Source organism: Maylandia zebra, linkage group LG1 (assembly GCF_041146795.1).
Source record: "Maylandia zebra isolate NMK-2024a linkage group LG1, Mzebra_GT3a, whole genome shotgun sequence".
In the NCBI taxonomy this organism is placed as follows: Eukaryota; Metazoa; Chordata; class Actinopteri; order Cichliformes; family Cichlidae; genus Maylandia; species Maylandia zebra.
The window spans coordinates 34001480-34023740 of record NC_135167.1 but is presented as its reverse complement, the minus strand read 5'-3'; the positions used below and the strand labels follow the sequence as shown (position 1 = coordinate 34023740).

At 40.6% G+C, this 22261-nt stretch overlaps 1 protein-coding gene across 1 annotated transcript in view; it reads left to right on the top strand.

Annotated features, from left to right (window-relative positions):
- prmt3 (protein arginine methyltransferase 3) overlaps positions 1-22261 on the top strand; it is a 64908-nt gene that overhangs the window by 8046 nt on the left and 34601 nt on the right. The window contains exons 9-11 of the mRNA XM_004571052.2: positions 176-297; positions 3273-3372; positions 20399-20477. Of these exons, the coding sequence (XP_004571109.1) occupies positions 176-297; positions 3273-3372; positions 20399-20477 (301 nt within the window). The remainder of the gene's footprint in view (positions 1-175; positions 298-3272; positions 3373-20398; positions 20478-22261) is intronic.

Here is a 22261-nt window from a genome sequence, read left to right as displayed (position 1 = left end):
TGTTGGATGACCTTTTGGGGTCAGCAGCGCATGGACATGACAAGAATTATGAAGAAATCAATCGTAAACACTGTTAAATGCTCCTGTTTAAGTGTTTGTTTTTGAACCCCTTGACTGTGAAGAGCTTTCCATGTTTGTGGGTAATTTCTCATTTTGACTCCATCGCATCCTTTAGGTGGTGCTTGATGTGGGCTGTGGCACTGGCATATTATCAATGTTTGCTGCACAAGCTGGGGCCAAAAAGGTTATAGCGGTGGATCAGTCCGAAATCATCTACCAGGCCATGGACATAGTCAGGTGAGACTCTTCCTGTGCACTCTGTTTCTGTTCAGCTCCACCAAAACACATGAGCTGTCAGCAGAATTTCCTTTGCGGTGCTCACAGCAATGAAAAATTACATTTTTTACAACTTAAGTGCAAATAGTCAGTCAGTACTAATCAGATTTGGTACAAGCCCCTGTGAGTCGTGTGACCCTCACCTCATATCGGCCCCTGTGGAGCCAAGAGAGTATGCAGATCTTCTTCCCTTTGTGTGCAGCAGAAGATGGTGAGAGTGGAGGTTTGTGTGACCTCCAGCTACCTTTTATTTGTTTCAGCTGGTTGACTTCAATAGAGCTGCTGTCAGCTGCCTGGCCATAATGTACATAATTTACACCTGTGATCTGACTCGTTCACTCCTCTCCTCTGCAGTATCTCCAGTCTGAAGTCTAGAGTCACCCCCAACACTGCCCCAACACACAGAGATACACAGATGAACATGCAGATGAACCCCCTGTTGATTCCCTTTTAATAAAGTCCTCGGGCCAATTTCATGTGCCGCGTGTTTCCTGTATTTCTGCAGCTGATACTCCACAGTGGAGTCCATTTACCTCAACAACAGCTTCTGCTCTCCTTCCGTCTACCTGCAGCCACTATCATACCCCTGCCTCCTAAATGGTTTTTTGAGTTGGGGGCCATTATGACAGCTATTATTTCCGTTATGTAAGACAGTGCAGTATAAGCAAAACAACAGGGTTTTCTAAGGGAAGAGGACGTTTTAATTTTACAGCCCACTGAATAGCTGTTGGAGTGTGTGTTGGCATGCAGGCTGCATTGCAGGTTTGCCAGCGGTGAGGATTCAACTAAAGAAAGATGTTGTACATCCTCCAGCACTCCACCCTTTTTTTTTCTTCTTTTTTTAAAAAAAAAAAGCATACATCCACACATGTGCACACACACGTAAATACAGCAATGCATACAAAAATCCACCCATGGCTTCTTTGGGTTGTGATTTTATTTCTGTGTGCGTGTGTGTGTGTATATGCACGTAGAGCTGGCCCCTGTGTGTGTCCGTCACTTCCTCCTGATGTTAATATCGGGATTGTAATTAAAGTGGCTCCTGTTGGTTGGGCAGGAGCATCCATCTCCTGTTTCCACTCCATCGCCAAAGTTTAAATGAAAAGCTCTACGTGACTTCCTCCCTTCACAGTCACGTCCTTAATAGATACTGTCTAAATACTTTTAAAAAATGGATGGAATTGATGGATTAGCTGATAAGACGTAATTTATTCTGACAATAAAGCGTAAAAATGTGAGACGCTGTTTTTTCTGAGTGAGCAAAGTTAATGGCGGCATGAACTGAAGGCATGGATGATTTTTTAGCAAGTATTTGCCTGTGGTTTGCCCAGAAATGCAGCATTAACGAAAGTAAATCGGGGTGTTTTAGCCACGTTTGGTCTGTGCTATTCTTTAAAAAAATTACTAGGTTCACTGTCATGTAAAGCCTCTCTTTTTCCTTTTCCTCACTTCCTCTTTCTCTCCAACACACGCACACACACACGCACACACATACACCTACAAAGCTGCGCAGACACGACTCTCTCCCCAGAGTCCTGACATTGTCCTCTAAATTACCCCAATAATGAGATTACAGTGTTTCCTTCTTGTGAAAGGGTGGTGGTGGGCGGGTGGGGTGTAGGGTGTAGGTGGGGGCCATTGCATTCTGGAAGAAGGTGATAGCAGCAGTAGAAGAGCAGCTGAGAGGGGAGAGACAGTTCAAGATAAGGATCGCTGCTACAGAAATGCACTCTGGGCCGCTGTGAGTAATTGTTCTGTCCTCTGTAACATTAGCTGTCATGATAATGGAATATTCACAGAGATTGATGCCCAAACTGGCTGGTCTGAAAGGAAGGATCATTTAAACAGCAGCACTGATCTCACAGTGCTTACCTGAACCTGACACATCGCCGGTCCACAGGCTGGAAATACACAGAACAGCGAATATGCCCCTGCACAAACCACGACAAGTTTTGATGTTACTCAAAAAAGGGGAAATAGTCGACCATAGTTTTATTAACTTTAGCTGGTGCTGTTTGTTTTGCATCTGTGATTATGTAAGGGGTCACTGGGGTCTAAGCAAGAATGGTAAAAGAGCGATAAATCTTCCAGATTTATAGCTAATATATGGAATGTGCCTCCACCTGGTCCAGAAGCTTGTATAATAGTAACAGTTAAATATTTGTGGTGTCTTCAGCTGTCTGAACCTACAGGGGACTATAATCTATGGCTTAGGGCACTTTTTATGTCTGCATTTTGGTTTATTTGATCCAGACCAGACCAGGGGGAACAGATTGTTCCAGTGGTCAAACTTTACACGTTGCAGTTTTCACCGGACTAGCGTGCTTTAACCTGCCATTAACTGCTCTGCAGAGCTATCACGGTACAGGAAAATGGAGTTGTAGTATGATGTTGCAGATCTTTGTAATGCGGTTTGTGGTCTCTGTTTCAGAATGGTTACAAACCTAATCAAAGTTAACTTGAAGTGACAGTGGGAGTGCTGTGTAATATTAAAATGTGACTCCTCGGGTTTAATACCATAAAATAAAATATTATAGACAGAATTATTCTTATTTTTTATTTAATTAAAAAATACTAGGAATAACCTTTGCCTTGGTTTTTAGATGCCACGTTGAAGAAGTGCTCACTGACAAACACGTAACAGTTGACTTATTTATTTATTTATTGCCAGTTATATTGGTGCAGCAGTAGGAAATATTCTGTCAGCATCAGCAGAAACTTAAAATTTAGATCCGAGGTTTTTCATGCTGTGCAAGGAATTTTTCTTCCCTCAAAATCCCTTTTCCCCTTAATTTCATGAAGATTTAATCTTTAAGACCGTTAATTTCGGGGTGTTGGGTGTTGTTAGGGTTTCAGAATTCTGTGGAAAATGTTTAATTTGTTTAATGTAGGTTGATATAAAATTAATATTAGACATATGTCTGTATTTTCTACAGGTCCAACCAGCTGGAGGATAAAATTACACTGATCAAAGGTCGCATAGAAGATATCAAGCTCCCTGTAGAGAAGGTTGACATCATCATCTCAGAATGGATGGTCAGTACATATTTACACATAAATCCACAAGTGACAGTTTGTAACTAGCTGATCTTCATATTCAGTTTCCTGAGGTCTTGACAAAATGCACTAGTTTAATGGAGACTGCCTCTCTGTCTAAGCTCTTGCAGTATGTATTGGCATTTACTTAGCTACACTAGCAAACCAGACAACAATTGCAGGGAGCACTGTACTGGGTCTATTTCACTTTGGGGGTGCTGTCTACCTGGTTTTTGATCTACTCTTAAATCAATAGTTGACAATAATCGTACCTTACATAAATAAGTACATGTAAGCTGTATAACTTGCTGCAGCATGTTGGATCAACTGAAGCCTTTTCAGGCAGTTTTTAGGATAATCGGATAATAATGGATTACAATAGACCAGAAATGTGTGAACTAGTTTTTCAACATCACTCTGAGACAGGGCGATATTGCACAAATGCAAGAAAGCAGTCGTATTTATTTGTTAAATTATAAATATCCTACATACAGTGGGGCAAAAAAGTATTTAGTCAGCCACCGATTGTGCAAGTTCCCCCACCTAAAATGATGACAGAGGTCAGTAATTTGCACCAGAGGTACACTTCAACTGTGAGAGACAGAATGTGAAAAAAAAATCCATGAATCCACATGGTAGGATTTGTAAAGAATTTATTTGTAAATCAGGGTGGAAAATAAGTATTTGGTCAATAACAAAAATACAACTCAATACTTTGCCAACATGTTACAATAACAGAGGTCAAACGTTTACTATAGGTCTTTACCAGGTTTGCACACACAGTAGCTGGTATTTTGGCCCATTCCTCCATGCAGATCTTCTCGAGAGCAGTGATGTTTTGGGGCTGTCGCCGAGCAACACGGACTTTCAACTCCCGCCACAGATTTTCTATGGGGTTGAGGTCTGGAGACTGGCTAGGCCACTCCAGGACTTTCAAATGCTTCTTACGGAGCCACTCCTTTGTTGCCCGGGCGGTGTGTTTTGGATCATTGTCATGTTGGACGACCCAGCCTTGTTTCATCTTCAAAGTTCTCACTGATGGAAGGAGGTTTTGGCTCAAAATCTCACGATACATGGCCCCATTCATTCTGTCCTTAACACGGATCAGTCGTCCTGTCCCCTTGGCAGAAAAACAGCCCCATAGCATGATGTTTCCACCCCCATGCTTCACAGTAGGTATGGTGTTCTTGGGATGCAACTCAGTATTCTTCTTCCTCCAAACACGACGAGTTGAGTTTATACCAAAAAGTTCTACTTTGGTTTCATCTGACCACATGACATTCTCCCAATCCTCTGCTGTATCATCCATGTGCTCTCTGGCAAACTTCAGACGGGCCTGGACATGCACTGGCTTCAGCAGCGGAACACGTCTGGCACTGCGGGATTTGATTCCTTGCCGTTGTAGTGTGTTACTGATGGTGACCTTTGTTACTTTGGTCCCAGCTCTCTGCAGGTCATTCACCAGGTCCCCCCGTGTGGTTCTGGGATCTTTGCTCACCGTTCTCATGATCATTTTGACCCCACGGGATGAGATCTTGCGTGGAGCCCCAGATCGAGGGAGATTATCAGTGGTCTTGTATGTCTTCCATTTTCTGATGATTGCTCCCACAGTTGATTTTTTCACACCAAGCTGCTTGCCTATTGTAGATTCACTCTTCCCAGTCTGGTGCAGGTCTACAATACTTTTCCTGGTGTCCTTCGAAAGCTCTTTGGTCTTGGCCATGGCGGAGTTTGGAGTCTGACTGTTTGAGGCTATGGACAGGTGTCTTTTATACAGATGATGAGTTCAAACAGGTGCCATTCATACAGGTAACGAGTGGGGGACAGAAAAGCTTCTTACAGAAGACGTTACAGGTCTGTGAGAGCCAGAGATTTTCCTTGTTTGAGGTGACCAAATACTTATTTTCCACCCTGATTTACGAATAAATTCTTTACAAATCCTACCATGTGAATTCATGGATTTTTTTTTTCACATTCTGTCTCTCACAGTTGAAGTGTACCTCTGGTGAAAATTACTGACCTCTGTCATCATTTTAAGTGGGGGAACTTGCACAATCGGTGGCTGACTAAATACTTTTTTGCCCCACTGTATATGAGCACTGAAAAGCAAATCCTGCTAAAAAGTGACTCCAAGATTTCTTACAGTGTTACTGGAGGCCAATGTGATGCCATCCAGAGGAATTATCTCCTTAGACACCATGTTTCTAAGATTTGTGGGTCCATCATAGGTCATAAACTCATTTTCCGCCTGAGAAATGGAACTCTTTTAACAGATCTCTTCTAAAAAAATACACTCATAATATGAGGTTAATTTTTGAGTGAGTGTTTACAGGCTAATAAGGATTCAGAATCCAAGGTGGCAGCAGGATGGATTTATGTTTTAAATACGGCTCGGGCAGCCTAAATTCGGCCATGAGCTTCTCTGAATATCTTACCTGGAGCTGGAGGAGCAGTCTTCCCTCGCTGTTATGGCCATTTATCAGACAGATTCTGCTCAGCGATACATGCGGGACAGCCAAAGTTGAATGCACTGCTGAAGTCATACCTAATTCATGAGCATCCCGTATCTGTCCCCCCTCCACTACCTCCTCCATCCACTGTGAAACCCCAGGGTCACAAGCAGGGGTCGCCACGCAGAGCCTTCCTATCCTCTAAAGGGGGAAATTGAAATTCGGTGGCTGACATGCCAGTGGACCGTTGAAGGATAGGGGGCGTAATCTCTGATGACACTGGCTCACAGACTGATAATAAATCTAAGAATTCTCCAGTCACTTCTCATCAGGGCAGCGATGGTAGGCATTTCTCAGAGTGGCTTGGACTTGAGAAGCTGCCCTCCGATCTGCCTGTATAAAAAGGAAAAATGACAGTTGTCAAAGGAAGTAGGCTCTGTGGCTAGGGTAAACGGTCTTATATCCAGGTCGTGCCTTAATGTCTGAGAGAGTGTGTGGAGATGTGGTGGATGCATTTTTCATTTGAATTCTTTTATTCACCCACATCTTTAAAAAAAGAAAAAATAATGAAGCTGGCATTACGGTTGGAGGGTTTCACTGTAATACTGTACATGTAATATGCCTCAACAGTTAATCAAGTGAATTATATTGCACCAAGTTACAGGTTTTTATCATAGTTGCTATATTTTCATAGTTATTAATAATTTGAGAGAACACAGTGAATTAATAGTTCAGACCGTTCAAACTGAAGTAACTTGCTGATAGATTCAGATAGATGTGTGTCTTCATATCAGAGATGTTTATTTGATTGATTAATGGAGTGACCGCTCTTGTGCTGTCTGTGTAAATGCACACAATTCTCACTGTGATGAGGCTCGTGAGAGGCTCCTGCTGCTGTGTGACACTGCAGATGTAATAACAGCCAGAAGCAACAAACTGACTTCATCTGATATTTTATCAAATCACAGATTACAGTCATGTATTGTAGTCACATTGTAGACAGATGGCGTGTATTGTTAATCTGACATTGAATTCACCATTGAAAAGCCAGAGAGGGTTGTGTTTTGGGCACTGAGTGAGAAGGAGCTCAAGAACACAAAAAGGTTTCAAAGCTTTTTCAAAGCTTTTAGTGAGGTCATTTTGTGCAGCATGAGACTGAGACAGAACAATCACAACTTTAGTGAATCGAGTGACTCAAGAAGACAAGTTAAGATGTTCTCTGGTAATGAGTTCAGACTTGTGTTATGTTTAAAGTCAGTTGTAAATGTTACTACTTTGGATGTGATAAGACTAAAGTCTCAACTTCTGTGGAAATGTGACCAGGCCACTTATTCAGGAATGAAGCCCACATCAGAATCTGTATGTGTTGGGCATTTTTTTGGTAATGCCCTGTTCTAGCAAGGTCTTAATGCTTACCACTGGTGTTGTCTGACCCAACTCAATACACACACATTAGTGCAGAATAGGCTCTCGGGGTATACTACAGAGAGTGCCCTAATTGGGTCAAAGCAAAGGCAGACATGCACAGGAGGGAATTTAGTAACTAAGAATAGATTAGCAACTAACATCTCTGTAGTGCAGAGAATCTGCAAGCTTTTTGTTCTTTCCTGTGGTGTGTTGTTTTTATTCAACAAAAGTTGAATAAAAAGATCAGAATTAAAAACAGAGTAGTAGCGTAGAGCAGCCACACCACAGTAAGTTTCTGTGGCACGCTCTAATTGTAATTTGTAGACTAAATAGGCTTAACTAGGCTAAATGCAAGCTTTGTAGATCAAGAGAACGTATTGTGGTTGATGTGGCAAAGGAACCATGTCATATTTGAATAACCTCAAAACATGTTTTTCCTAACCTGGATTTTGTGATGATGAATTTTACATTAAAAGAAAAGATTTGTCTATTTTTATCTATCTGAAGCATATTTAATGAAAGAGCTTCACTAAGCTAAGGTTAAAGTTCGAGTAATTATGGTTGAAGAGAGACAAAGTTATGTCCAGCTGTTAGAGTTTATCGAGCAGATAGTGGTTGCAGGGCTAATAGACGGAGATGGGTGATGAATGTGGAGTATCTGTAGTGGTGGTGGTGGTGAAGGGGGCAAATGAGTGCCTTGTCTACTGTGGCAGTGTTTGAGAGACTGCCTTCAGCAACACCACTGTCATTTCATAACTCAGAGCATTGATCGGTCGTGTTTGTCAGCACACCAAAAAACAAACAGTGCCGAGCAGATAAGAGACCAGTGAGCTGATGGGGGGGAGGACAGCTGAGTTTCTCTAAGGCTAAGTGAAGATTGTTAGTCAGAGATCAATCAAAGATGGTGATTGATAGTGTTTAATGGCACAGACATGCAGACTTGTAAGGAGACAGGAGAGTTGGCTTTAACAAACTTTTCTTGTATAATACTTGAATCTCGCTTAAAAAGTCTTAAAATACGTATTTAAATCTTCATATTAGTAATAAACCACAACAAGGATAATTTTGTTCTATGATCTGCATTTGTCTGCCTGTATATGCGACAGTGTGAAAGTCATGAACTCTCTTCTTCTGGTTATAAACATGTTTCATACAAGAACCTACCGTGATGGCTCTTACAGTCGCTGGTATATATGGTCTGTTAGAAGTGGTATGTAAAGGTCTCCTCTTTATATTAATAAATGAGGAACACATTCAAAATAGACTTTACAGTCTCTGACCGGGAGTGATTACTCGTTATGTGCAGGATACAAACAATAAGTGCATCTGCTTTCGTTAGATTGTGTTTTTCTGTGATTGAGACTTAAAAGATGACCACATTTTGGGAAATCAGTTGATTGCTATTAACTCTATTGAATAAATTCTACCAACTTTTTCCGGTCTAAACAATAATCAGGTCTGAGTCGCTGTGTGGGGGTAAAGTCAAATTAAAGGCAGTTCTTCCTCTTTAGCCTCATTATCAGTGCTGGCAGCCTCACCTGCCCAAGAAAAGGGTGGTAGTCATCAGTCATCCTGTCCTTTAGTCTGTCAGTCAGTCCCAGACACACACTTACACAAAAACGCAACAGAAACACACACAGACACTCACAGAAGGACTGAGATGCAGCAAAATTGTCACACGCACAAACAAGCAGACACACACAACAGTGTAAGTGGCACAGGTGTGTCCGCGCTCTAATGAGGATTTATTGGCCGCGCTTACTTCCACAAGACCTTCAAATACTTCAGGTGGTTTTCAGCCAGCTGTAAAAACTAAAAACTTCTGCTCCTTGTTATATAACAGGCCATTGGTGGTGTGGCGATGTCCACATGCTCATAGAAGTTACTGCTTGCTGCTGCAAAAACATACCAACTAGTTTTCTTTACTGTAAATTATGTCCTCAGTAGGGTCACGATAATAGAGTTTCAAACTCGATAACAATACCTGGGAAAGTGTGTGATGCTGTTTTAAGTTGTCTGATGTAATGCAAAAACAAGATTTACAAGATTTCTAAGATTGTTTCAGATACACAAACTGGTTTTGCTTATTTGTAGTTATTCCAACCTGAAATAATCTTAGAGTAATGTTAATGTTTTTTTCATTACATCTGACATTATAGATTATATTATAGTATATTATATAATAATAACAATATATTATATTATAGAATATTATATTAAAAAATACTGCTGACTTGATAAAGATTCTCTTCTCAGCAGCTGATGGCACCTTATAAAACTGAAGTTAAAAGTCTTGTATTATACATTAAAACACTAAACTTTAAAATATTTTGCAAACTTAATAAAACAGTTCTAGTTGGTTGTGTGAAACTCTTACCACCATCTAAAAACCTAATTGATTTCAGTCTCTAATACGGCCTCTAATAACCTTGTACCTGCACTGCAAATACACTATCTTCCATCTCTATCTCTCATTTGCATGTCTTTAAATGGAAATTATACTGCATTCGCCAAGCGTTAACACCCTAAAAATCTATTACAGGGATTTGTGTGTGTGATATGTTGATGATAATTCAGTGTCATCCAATCCTGGATGGTACAGAAGAGGCTCATTGATGTAGAAGTGCTGCCTTGAGTGTTCAGTGAAGCATGGACCTATTCCCCCACACATGCATTCATTCATGCACACCATCTCCTTTATTTTGCCTTGGCCCTCCTGGGACTGGAAGTGATGATGATCTGCAGTAATTGAGGAAAACGTGTTGTGAGTGCAGAAGGAGAGAGGAGGTACTGAGGAGCGGAGGAAAGTGTAAATTGCTGATGCAGATTTTGTACCAAAATTCTTCATGCTAGCAATAACAGAAAGCAACTCAATCTCCAAAGGGTTGATAGGCACAAAATGTGTAGCTATTAGATACAAAGTTTTCAATACGTCTTCACCAAGTACATACATGAAGACACAGTAATTATAAAAGTTTTCTTTGTAGAGTTTCTAAAGAATACTTATGCTTAAGAGATAACAACCCAGTGAAATATCTAAATATCTAATCTATTCTTGACAGATGTAAAACTGAAAAAGAAAGGAAAAAAGAAATACATATTTTTTTCCTTTATGTAGATATATCTATCTATCTATCTATCTATCTATCTATCTATCTATCTATCTATCTATCTATCTATCTATCTATCTATCTATCTATCTATCTATCTGTGTGTGTGTGTGTGTGTGTGTGTGTGTGTGTGTGTGTGTGTGTGTGTGTGTATATATATGTGTGTGTGTGTGTGTGTGTGTGTGTGTGTGTGTATATGTGTGTGTGTGTGTGTGTGTATATATGTATATATGTGTGTGTGTGTGTGTGTGTGTGTGTGTATATATGTATATATGTGTGTGTATATATATGTATATTAGAGCTGGGCGATAGAACGATAACGATATGTATCGCGATATAACTTTTTCTCGATAGAAAAATTAAACTATCGCGATAGACCTTGCCGCTCTTGTCCTCTTAAAAAAAAAAGAAAAAAAAAAAAAGAACAGCCAATCCAAATTAAGTAGCGCAGAGCCGAACCAATCACAGCCGCAGCGTCACGTCACGTGACTTGTTACGTACAGCACAAGTGCCAAGCCGCACATGTGTATTTGTTTGGGAAGCAGCCAGCCACCGTACCGCCCGGGTAATGGAGGAAATGAGTGTGCCGACTAGAAAAATCAACCGAGCGTGACCGAAGAGAAAACAGATGATGGTTCCAATGCCGGAGAGACTGTCGAACGGAAGAGCCATAGAAGTTCCGTAGTGTGAAGGTATTTCGGCTATTTCAAGTCTGACAAAAAACAGAGTAGCGCGCACTGTAAATTGTGCCGAAAGCAAGTCTGGAAATACAATAAACTGGTGCATGCGCTACGTCCACACGTACCCGGGTATTTTTGAAAACGCAGATTTTTCTATGCGTTTGCACCTTTCGTCCACATGTAAACGGCGTTTTTGGTCACTGAAAACGAAGATTTTTGAAAACTCCGTTTTTGCATTTACGTGTGGACTAGAAAAACGGAGAAAACGCAGCGTCAAAGGTGTGCGCATTTTTTGACGTCACACTGTGCGCCACGTTATTGTTTCAGTGAAATGAATTTCTACAATACTGTTAATTCTACTCTCTGCAGTGTTTAAATGCTTACATATACACACAGTTACTGTCCCTCCACACATACGACTCGGTTCTGCTTCTATGCCCCAGCTTTGTTTACTTTTTCCCACCGAGGCTTCTAGACTTCTGATTGGCCAACATTTCTGCACGGTTAGGAATCTAGCGCCACCTGCTGCTTTGGCATCTTCATAGCAGCGTTTTCCTTCATTTCTGCCTTTATGTGTGGACGGGATTATTTTTTAAAACGAAAACGGAAAATCTCAGTTTTCAAAAATACCCGTGTACGTGTGGACGTAGCCTCAGTCTCTGACTGGAAGCGCTAATTCGTCATTCGGCTTTTGTCAGACTAAAGTAACTGTTAAAACTGTTTGAAAAGCTCAGCTATACAACAAGGAGAGATTGAGAATTTCCTTTTAGTTCTCAGTTTATTTGATATTGACAAAAGTTAGTCAGTTTTGTCTGTTCTTCTGTAAAACAAACTAAGATTTATTTTTAGAATTAATATTTTGTTTCTAAGTGGAATTGACAGTTTAGTCTATTTCGTTTGTTCTATTTTGAAACTTAAACGCTTTAGCGGCTGCCTTTTGTGTAGTTTGCAATATTTGCCTTTATTTATCTGAAAAAGTCTCATGTTCCTTAAGTACATCTACCCTGTTGAACTTATTATGGGAAATAAATATTTAAATAAAAACAAGCTGCTGATTATTTCACATTTTACTTGTGAGCAACGGCACATTTAAATCTTACAAATATAGTTATTTGGCTTATATCGTGATAGATATCGTTATCGCCTGAAATGAAAAAAACATATCGTGATATGAAAAAATCTTATATCGCCCAGCTCTAATGTATATATGTATATGTATATACAACGAACATCCAAGAATACATTGGGAAGATGGCCCCAACTGACCGAGTGCTCAGTGAATACCTCAGGCAGCAGAAACCCAAGAAAGAGGAGGGAGACAAGGAACCATCATGGAAGGACAGGCCCCTGCACGGTATGTACCACCGGCAGATAGAGGAGGTGGCTGATATCCAGAAATCCTACCAGTGGCTGGACAAAGCTGGACTGAAAGACAGCACAGAGGCACTAATCATGGCAGCACAAAAACAAGCTCTGAGTACAAGATCCATAGAGGCTGGGGTCTATCACACCAGGCAAGACCCCAGGTGCAGGCTGTGTAAAGATGCCCCAGAGACAATCCAGCACATAACAGCAGGGTGCAAGATGCTAGCAGGCAAGGCATACATGGAACGCCATAACCAAGTGGCCGGCATAGTGTACAGGAACATCTGTGCCGAGTATAAACTGGAAGTCCCGAGGTCAAAATGGGAGATGCCCCCAAGGGTGGTGGAGAATGACCGAGCTAAGATCCTGTGGGACTTCCAGATACAGACGGACAAAATGGTGGTGGCTAACCAACCGGACATAGTGGTGGTAGACAAACAGAAGAAGACGGCCGTAGTGATCGATGTAGCGGTTCCGAATGACAGCAATATCAGGAAGAAGGAACACGAGAAGCTGGAGAAATACCAAGGGCTCAGAGAAGAGCTTGAGAGGATGTGGAGGGTGAAGGTAACGGTGGTCCCCGTGGTAATCGGAGCACTAGGTGCGGTGACTCCCAAGCTAGGAGAGTGGCTCCAGCAGATCCCGGGAACAACATCGGAAATCTCTGTCCAGAAGAGCGCAGTCCTGGGAACAGCTAAGATACTGCGCAGGACCCTCAAGCTCCCAGGCCTCTGGTAGAGGACCCGAGCTTGAAGGATAAACCGCCCGCAGGGGCGTGCTGGGTGTTTTTATATATATATATATATATATATATATGTATATATATATATATATATATATATACATACATATATATACATATATATGTGTGTGTGTGTGTGTGTGTGTGTGTGTATATATGTATATATATATGTGTGTGTGTGTGTGTGTGTGTGTGTGTGTGTGTATATGTATAGATGCATGTGTATTATCCCACTCAGGGCGATTGTGTTTTATATGCTAATTTGGTTAATGGGTATAAGCTGCTCCAGCCCATTCTCATTAGGTTTTCATTAGTCTCTTTTATGGAAATGCACAGTGACTATAGTGTCAAGTATCCAAACAGCCTGACTGTCTGAAAGGAAGTCAAGGGAGCTGTTTCCTCGCACTTAGCTTGCCTGTCTGTGGTACTGAGCCCTTCAGGCAGGTGGATCAATATGTGGAAATGGTATAAAAAAAGTTAGTAAGTCACTGTAGTGGTGAGATTTAATCTTGTTTTTCTTAACACAAGTCAATACATATAAAGTGCAGTTCAAAAAATGAAGAGGGGAAAAATAAACTCTTTCTTGGTTTACTTTTCATGGAACTATTAAAAAAACAAAACAACTCAGGCTCATCCCTCTATTCTTATTCACTGGTATTGATTAACCAACTTGTCAGGGACAGTGTATACAGCTGGTAAAATAAGTACTGAAGTAAATATATTGCTAAAGTTGCCATTGACATGAACTTCTTACCAGATGTCGGTAACAACCCATCCAATCTGCAAATGCAAAGAGATCAAAACATAAATGTCCATAAATTAGGTTATATTTAAGTTGTGTGTAATGATGAAATATGAACCAGGGAAAATGTATTGAACATATGAAGAAAGGGGGTGCAAAAAGACATGGAAAGTCATAACACCAGCATAAATCTATCAGTAATTAGAAAGCAATCCTGCCACTTAGTGCAAATTAATATCAGCTGTTTCAGTCCCATCTGATGGCCTATAAAAAGGTGTCTCATTACCAAGATGTCACATAAGAAACACCTCACGAGGTCTCTCATGACCTTTACAACCTTATTGTTGCAAAACATACTAATGGCACTGGTTACAGAAGAATTTCAAAACTACTGAAGGTTCCAGTGAGCACTTTTGGCACTATCATCCGGAAGTGGAAAGAACATAATTTCACCATGAACCGTCCACGACCAGGTGCTCCCGCAAGATTTTAGATAGAGGAGTAGAAATAACAATCAGAACAGTTGTCCAAGACCCAAGGATCACTTGTGGAGAGCTACAGAAACAAGACTGAAGACTGGATTGCTAAAGAAAAAACACGTTGAAGCACATTTAAAGTTTACTGAAGAACATTTAGACAAACCTGTGAAATACTGGGAGACTATAGTCTGGTCAGATGAGACCAAAATTGGATGCTCTTTGGATGCTGTAATACACACCATGTTAGTTGGAGGTGGGAACATAATGGTGAGGGGCTCTTTTTTCCAGCATACGGCACTGGCAAGCTTCATTTAATTGAGGAAAGAATAATTGGAAAAGTGAACAGAGACATTCTTGATAAAAAAAGAAAAAAGAAATTGCTGCCATCTACCAGGATGATAAAGACGGGTGGACTTTTCAGCTAGACACTGATCCCAAACACACATTCCAGGAAACTCTCAGTTGGTTTGAAAGAAAGAAAAAGCTGCTAGAATGGCCCTACCAATCACCAGACCTGAATCCGACTGAAAATCTATGGAAATAACTAAAGTTCACAGAAGGGCCCCCATAATAATAATAATAATAATAATAATAATAATAATAATAATAATAATAATAATAATAATAATAACTTTATTTATAAAGCGCTTTCAAACAAAGTGCTGTACAGCTATCTGAAACTAAAAACATAAATAAATAAAAGCGATACATAGCAATACAAATAAAAAACACAATACAAGTTAAAAACAAGTCATAGAATTAAGACATGTAAGATAGGGTGAACAAATGTGTCTTCAACTTAGTTTTAAAAACCTCCACAGAGCATTCCTGCCTAATATCTTGAGGGAGGGTGTTCCATAGAAACGGGGCACGAAAAGAAAAAGCACGCTCTCCAGTTGTCTTTTTTCTGGCTCTAGGAACCTTTAGAAGGCCAGAGTCCTGAGATCATAGAGCACGGGATGAAACATAAAGGTATAAAAGGTCGGAGAGGTATGAAGGTGCCAATCCATTTAAAGCCTTATAGGTGAGCAGCAGGACCTTAAAATCTGCTGGAACCTGACAAGATAGCCAATGAAGAGATCTCATTACAGGGGTGTGGTGGGGCGTGGTCTGCGGTGCCGTGCAGAGGAGGCGGACACACCTGCACGGCATCCGCAATCACACCCCACCGAATTAAATATTGTACTGGGTCCTGTGGTTGGCGTTGTTGTTGTGGTCGTTATGTTGAGCTGGCAGCGGGAGAGCTGAGCTCTGGGTGCGGATGTACAGCAACCCTGAAAGTGTTAATAAAGTATGCTGCAAAGCATGAACGTGCACCAGGGTCGTTTACAGTGGTGCCGAAACCCAGGAAGGGAGGCACGGCGGGTCCAGGGATCAGGGTTTTGAGACATTTTTTTTACATCACCTCACACCACAACCCCCCACCAACCCCTGAGTCCCCGTGTTTTAACACGGCGGGCGTGATTGCGGATGCCGTGCAGGTGCATCTGCACGGCACCGCAGACCACGCCCCACCACAAGGGGTAATGTGCCAAATTTCCCAAGCAGCTGCATTTTGCACCATCTGTAGACCTCTAAAACTTTTCTTTAGTAGCCCAGAAAGAAGAGCATTACAATAATCAATACGTGAAGACACAAATGCATGGACAAGAACCTCTGCATTGTCGCTTGACAAAACTTGTCTGATTTTGGCTATGCTCCACAAATGATAAAAGGTGGTCTTTGTTATCTCTTTTACATGAGACTCGAAGGAGAGCACCATGTCAAACCACACGCCCAAGTTTTTTTTACCTTGTCCCTGCAATTTATGACATTGTCATCAATTTTCAAGATGAAACTTTGGGACAAGTGCTGAAATTTTTGTGGTCCAATGACCATCAACTCTGTCTTATCAGTATTTAGTAGCAAGAAGTTATCCGATAACCAGCCCCTAATTGCACATAGACAAGGTTCTAGTTTAGAGACTTCAGCACAATTTCCAATGGTTAGAGGAACATAAAGCTGCAGGTCATCAGTGTAACAATGAAAGGTTACATTAAAAGAACGTAAAAGAAGACCAAGAGGCAGCAGATACATAGCAAACAGCAATAAACGGCAAAAGAGCAAAACGGGACAGGCAAAAAAAAAAAAACAGCAATAGAAAACAGAACCTTCAGGATTTGAAGACTGGAAGAAATCACACCTGAGCAATGCATGCAACTACTTTCTCCAGGTGTTTTAAAGCTGTCATTACCAACAAAGGCTTTTGTAGCACTTTAAAAAATATATTTACTTAGAAAATTGGAGATGTGTTCAATACTCATTTTATGTGCTGTAAATAAAGATAATAGAACTTTGGCTGTAAAAGAAAACTTGTTTTGAGATCATGTCAATTTCATCTGTTTTTAGTACAGAGATGGTCTCCAGCCTGGTTTGTAAACCGTGAGGTAACTGAAAGAAAATGAGAAGCAGCTGAATAGGAAAGAACATGCATAGATTCCAGTCGTGATACATATTAACATGCGTGTTTAGTATAAAAGTATGAAATGCAAGTTGCCTAAATTTTTTAACCACAGTCACACAGACCTAATGCAGACTTAATGTAGCATTAATTTGTGTGTGTTTGTGTGTGTAAAATAATGGATGTAGCTTCCAGGTACAAAGAAAAACCCCAAACCTAACCAAATGTGAAGTGCCTAAAGCCTGTATTCAATCTGAAGGCCACCAGATGGCATTAGCTGTGGTTACAAAAAGAATTTGGGTACTATAGAAGTCTACGAGAAAACAGCTTTCTGACTTTACCACTGTAAACATCTTCCTGCTACGTTTATGGTCTCAGTCACTCGCTTTTGGTTATTGAATAAAAAATTAAGTCTATTTTGTAAGTCTTGGTCATCGGTCACCTCAAGACGCTTTATATTGTAAGGCAAAGACCCTACAATATTACAGAGAACCCCCCCCCCCCCAACAATTAGACGGCCTCCTATGAGCAAGCACTTTGTGACAGTGGGAAGGAAAAACTCCCTTTTAATACGAAGAAACTGCCAACAGAACCAGGCTCAGGGAGCAGCAGCCACCTGCTGCAACCAGTTGGAGGTAAGGTGAGGGGAGTCATGTCATTACAAATTATACAGTTTTCAGTTTTCAGTTTTATTTGTCATATGCAAGTTAGCACAGGGTCAACATTGCAATGAAATGTGTTTGACGAGCAGCAGTCACTCAGCAGCATGGTACAGTAGGAGAAAATATAATAAAATATAATAAAATAAAATAATAAAAAAAATAGAAAAATAGTAAGGAGCAAAATATTAGAGAGACATGGTAAAAGAGAAAAGATGACTAAATATATATGTATCTATAAATATAAATATATGTACACTGGTGATTAAATAAGAAAATCTTGAAAAGAAATATGACGGGAGGGCAGATGGGATATTGCACAGGAATGAGCAGCAGAAAATTACAGTATTGCGCTTTTAAATATAAATATCAATAACTTAAATATAAATATCAATAACCTACACCTAGAGTGAAGCATTTCCAGAAAGAAGTGAAATGCCATCATTTGTACTTGGTGTGGATACACTGCTCTGTCATCACAAACAGAGTGAATCGTGTTGCTCTTGGAGCTATTAAATCCTGACCAACTGTTACCACTGTAATCTAGGAAAGAGAATGTTTCAGAGTTGGTTGACTCTATACAGTGTTTGTTAGAGCTGTGAAAACAAGAGAAACAGCATTTACTGCAAGATTACTAGCTATTGCATTAGCTTTTTGAGCAAGCTGCAGCCTATTAAAAGTCACTTAACTGAGGCATTATCCTTACTTAGTGGACCAGGGACATGTAGTTACTTCTCTGGGAAGGTAAACGCTAAGTTAGTGTGCAGATTACAGTGAATAATCTTCACTGCCTGGCTTTTAACTTGTTATAGGCCCATCATATGCTGCATAATACAATTTTATTGTCTTACTAATAGCCCGGGATAACTTTTAACACATGTTCACCGATGGCTTCTTGTTGCTTAAAGTTTTCTTGTCAGGCAAACCTAAATACTGAAGCCTTATTGTCCTGTGTGAACTGAAATAGACCAGTGTCTCCATGTATTTTTTATTATTTGGTCATTAACATCGCACACAGCAAAATCTCCAGTGTTAAATTAACACTGGAGAGTGTCTATATGGGTCCACACCTCTGAGTGTTAAATACAACACTGTTGACAGTGTTATATGTTTAAAAGTAACCTAGTCAGTTTTGAAAATAACAAAGACTAACACTGAGCAGTGCTGATTTTCTAACACTGGAAAATAACTCAAAATGTTAGAAATATTCCAGTGTTAGAAAATCAGCACTGCTCAGTGTTAGCCATTGTTAATCTTCAAAACTGACTAGGTTACTTTTAAACATATAACACTGTCAAAAGTGTTAATTTAACACTCAACAGTGTTGTATTTAACACTCAGAGGTGTGGACCCATATAGACACTCTCCAGTGTTAATTTAACACTGGAGATTTTGCTGTGCAGATGTATAAGTTAGGGAGGTGTGGTAGTTGATGTTGGAAGGACATGCAAAGCGGCCAGCGGTGTGGCAGTGGTGTTGGTGTGGGGGTCAGTAATTTTGGAGCATTGTTGATGATAAAAACAAGGTGTGACTGCTTTCAGGCATCTCTCTCTTATGTCCTCCTTCCTTCAAGTGAACCAGTGTCCCGTGAAATTGGGCTCTAAATTACAAGACTAGTGTGCTCTGTGCAAGGGGTTTAAAAACGACTCGCTCTGCAGCTAAGGACATTGACTGGACCACAACAGTCAGCAAACAGGCGATCCGCAGGCCTGACTTTGGTTTGAGACTGGTGTAGTGTTGATAAAGGGAAACAATCTCTCTGTTTATCTCCTTGTGGAGGATGTGACGGTTATATCTGTTTCATCACTGTCATCATTATCAGCGTCAGCCCATGACAGAGATGGTGACGATTTTGGAGTTCCAGTTATAAATCAGAGCTGTTTCCCTGTTTGTCTCCCCCCCCTCTTCTACCTCCAGCGAGAGATTGTCTTTATTTGAATAATAAGGCTCTTATCTCAGTGAGTTGCTATTGTGCCGGCCACTGCATTTCCTCAGTATCACTCTGTCTTCTTCCCCTCTGTTTTGTCCTTAATCATACATGCCTACTAACCCACACACACACACACCGCTCATTCACTTTTTATCTTCTGTCCTGGACCTCACCTCTCCTTGTCCCTCTTTCCCTCCACTGAAGGTAATATAGAGATACTGGATTCTTAAACATAAATCAGTCTGTTTTTTCCAGAAGTTTTTCCATCATATTGAGTTCACACTACAGATTTAATCAGCTGTCTCACTTGTAGAGGACTCTTCACTATAGTGCTAGCAAGCCATTTCTGAAATATTAAACTGCCCATCAGTTAAATCACAGCACAATTGAACTTGGTAAAAGACAAACTCAGGCATGTAAGCCTTAAAATGTTGAGCTTAAAATACAGATCTGAAAGCAGTCATGGGCGTCTTCATTCCTGAGAAAGTCAGTCAATGCTTTGACAGCTTTGAAAAGACTGTCGTGGATCATCAGTTACAGGATGTGCATGTACTGATTTGTCTCTGCCTCAACATCCCAGATGGAGATGTAACCTCCCCATATGTTTGAACCCGCCCAAATCATATGCTGAAAAATAACATACCGAAGTGGCCAGGCTTTTCTGATTGGTTGATCCTTTGGTTGGACTGGCAGTAGGTGGAAAAGGCCATTTGTCAGCAGTATCTGCCACTCAGGTCGAAGCCAATAAGATGTGGACAAAAATCTATTTCAGCATTAATGGAATAATACCACGGTTAATGTGCCACCTACTGGAGCAGAACACAAGGTCAACCCGAGGTCAGATCCATGGATGCTGGGTTGCAGATATCCCTTGATTCACAGTCATGGCCATGTCAGATTAAAAAAAATAACCCTGCCATGAACTCCTTGAGAAACATGTTCTAACCTCTTTTTTTGTTCATTAACCCCTAACTCTAACTTTAAGATGTTGGGATAGTGATGTGTATTTCCTCTCCTCCTAGGGTTACTTCTTGCTGTTTGAATCCATGTTGGACTCTGTCCTGTATGCCAGAGACCTCTACTTGGCTGACGGGGGCTCGGGTACGTCACATCTTCTGTTGCGTTAAGTCATCATTACAAGATCAAGACAGCAGAAAGGATGGTTACATCACAGCCAGTTGTTAGGCTAATGATAGGATTACATTGAGAAATGTTCTTCAGAGAAATGGGAGTGCATGCGAATGTGTTAATCACTCAAAACTGAGTGTGTGTGTGTGTGTGTGTGTGTGTGTGTGTGTGTGTGTGTGTGTGTAACTTTGTAATTCCTGTTTCAGACTGAGACCAAAGGGATGCAATTGAATTCACAGGCCAGTTTAATTTTACTGTGGACGTATCAGTGTCAGCCAGTTAATGGAAGTCATCAGTGGCTATTATATTAACAGGGATTGTTTGGATTGGTTTCCTTCTATTTTTTACTTATGTCAGATGGTACACATTGATGCAGAGTTTGGCCTCCAAACTTTCGATTTTTGCCTCAGTAGCAACTTGGTTAGGTGTTTTTAGGATATTTGGGTCAAAATGATTGGACCTTATAATGGAAACTACAGCCTGACACACATGGAAAGACCTCTCTCTCAGGTCACCCCACCCCTGCCAAAGTCCCAATTTAATGACATGTGCCAAATGTGAGGGAGCTAAAGAACGGTTCCACCACAGTGCCTTTAGTGGCTCTTGGGGAAATGAGAGCGAGGTCTCACATGCACACACATGTACACACACAGAGGGACAGCCAGAATGCGTATAGAGACAGATCTGTTAGTGAGAGAAATCAGACAAGTGAACGTTTGAAGTACGTGAAGCAAAGCTTAAAGGTCAAGATAACGTATGGTTCATCATGAGCCTTATGGTCATAGCACAAGCTGCTCTCATTGCCTCTACTGAACCGTCGCTCCACCAGAACTGCAGAATGTCAAATGAAAACACTCAAAAACAAGAAAAACATCTGACAGCAACATGGACTTAAAGCAGTGGAGCATTTGAGTGTCTGTCTGTAATGTCATCAACAGGATATAAAATCCAAAGTTAACCTGAGGTACCCTCATTTAGATTACTTGCATGTAACAGCAGCGTGATTAAGTGACTTTTGTTTTCCCATAAATGCACTTCTCATAGTTCATTATCTTCTACACTTACCTACAGACAGCTCAATCAAGTTATTGCATGTTACTTTTGACAAAGCAATTCCAGCAGCATGTTCCTCCCTGCTCCCATTGTGGCTTCACTATTCCCAAAGGAGTTTTTAGGAGTTCATTGCTTAGATATAATAATAATGAATAATAAAACACGCTAGGAGGGACAAATGATGGTAATTATTTTTGTGTTATAAAAGTATTTCATGCTTTTTCATTTTTGGCTCTCTCAGATATGTTTGATTTGATAAACTATAGTCTGATCAGCCTGGACAAGATTGTGAGCTAATGATTTACTCGGCTTTCTGCCTTTATGAAGCCGGGTTAACGGTTCTTTCCCCGAAAACTGTAAATGAAGTCAGCAGAAGATTGCTAATAAATGGCTAATTTGGTATGCAGGGTGCCAGACACTAAAAAGAAGTTAGTTACCTGTGACAGTAATATGAGTGGAGGCTTCCCTCTGTGGTAAACATCCCCAAGGCAGTATTTGTGCAAATAAACACTGCAAATATTCTGTATAAGTACAGCTAGACAGCACCTTAAGCTGTTCAAATTTACCAGTATTTGGCAATAGTAAAGTTGTTGTGTCACCTTAAATTGATCAACTTCTGTTCTCGAGTTTGTTTTAAGATTTTCAGTGTGTGTGCACGTCTTAGCTGAGTTATTAGTCCAGCCCTGCAGCACTGCTGCTGTATG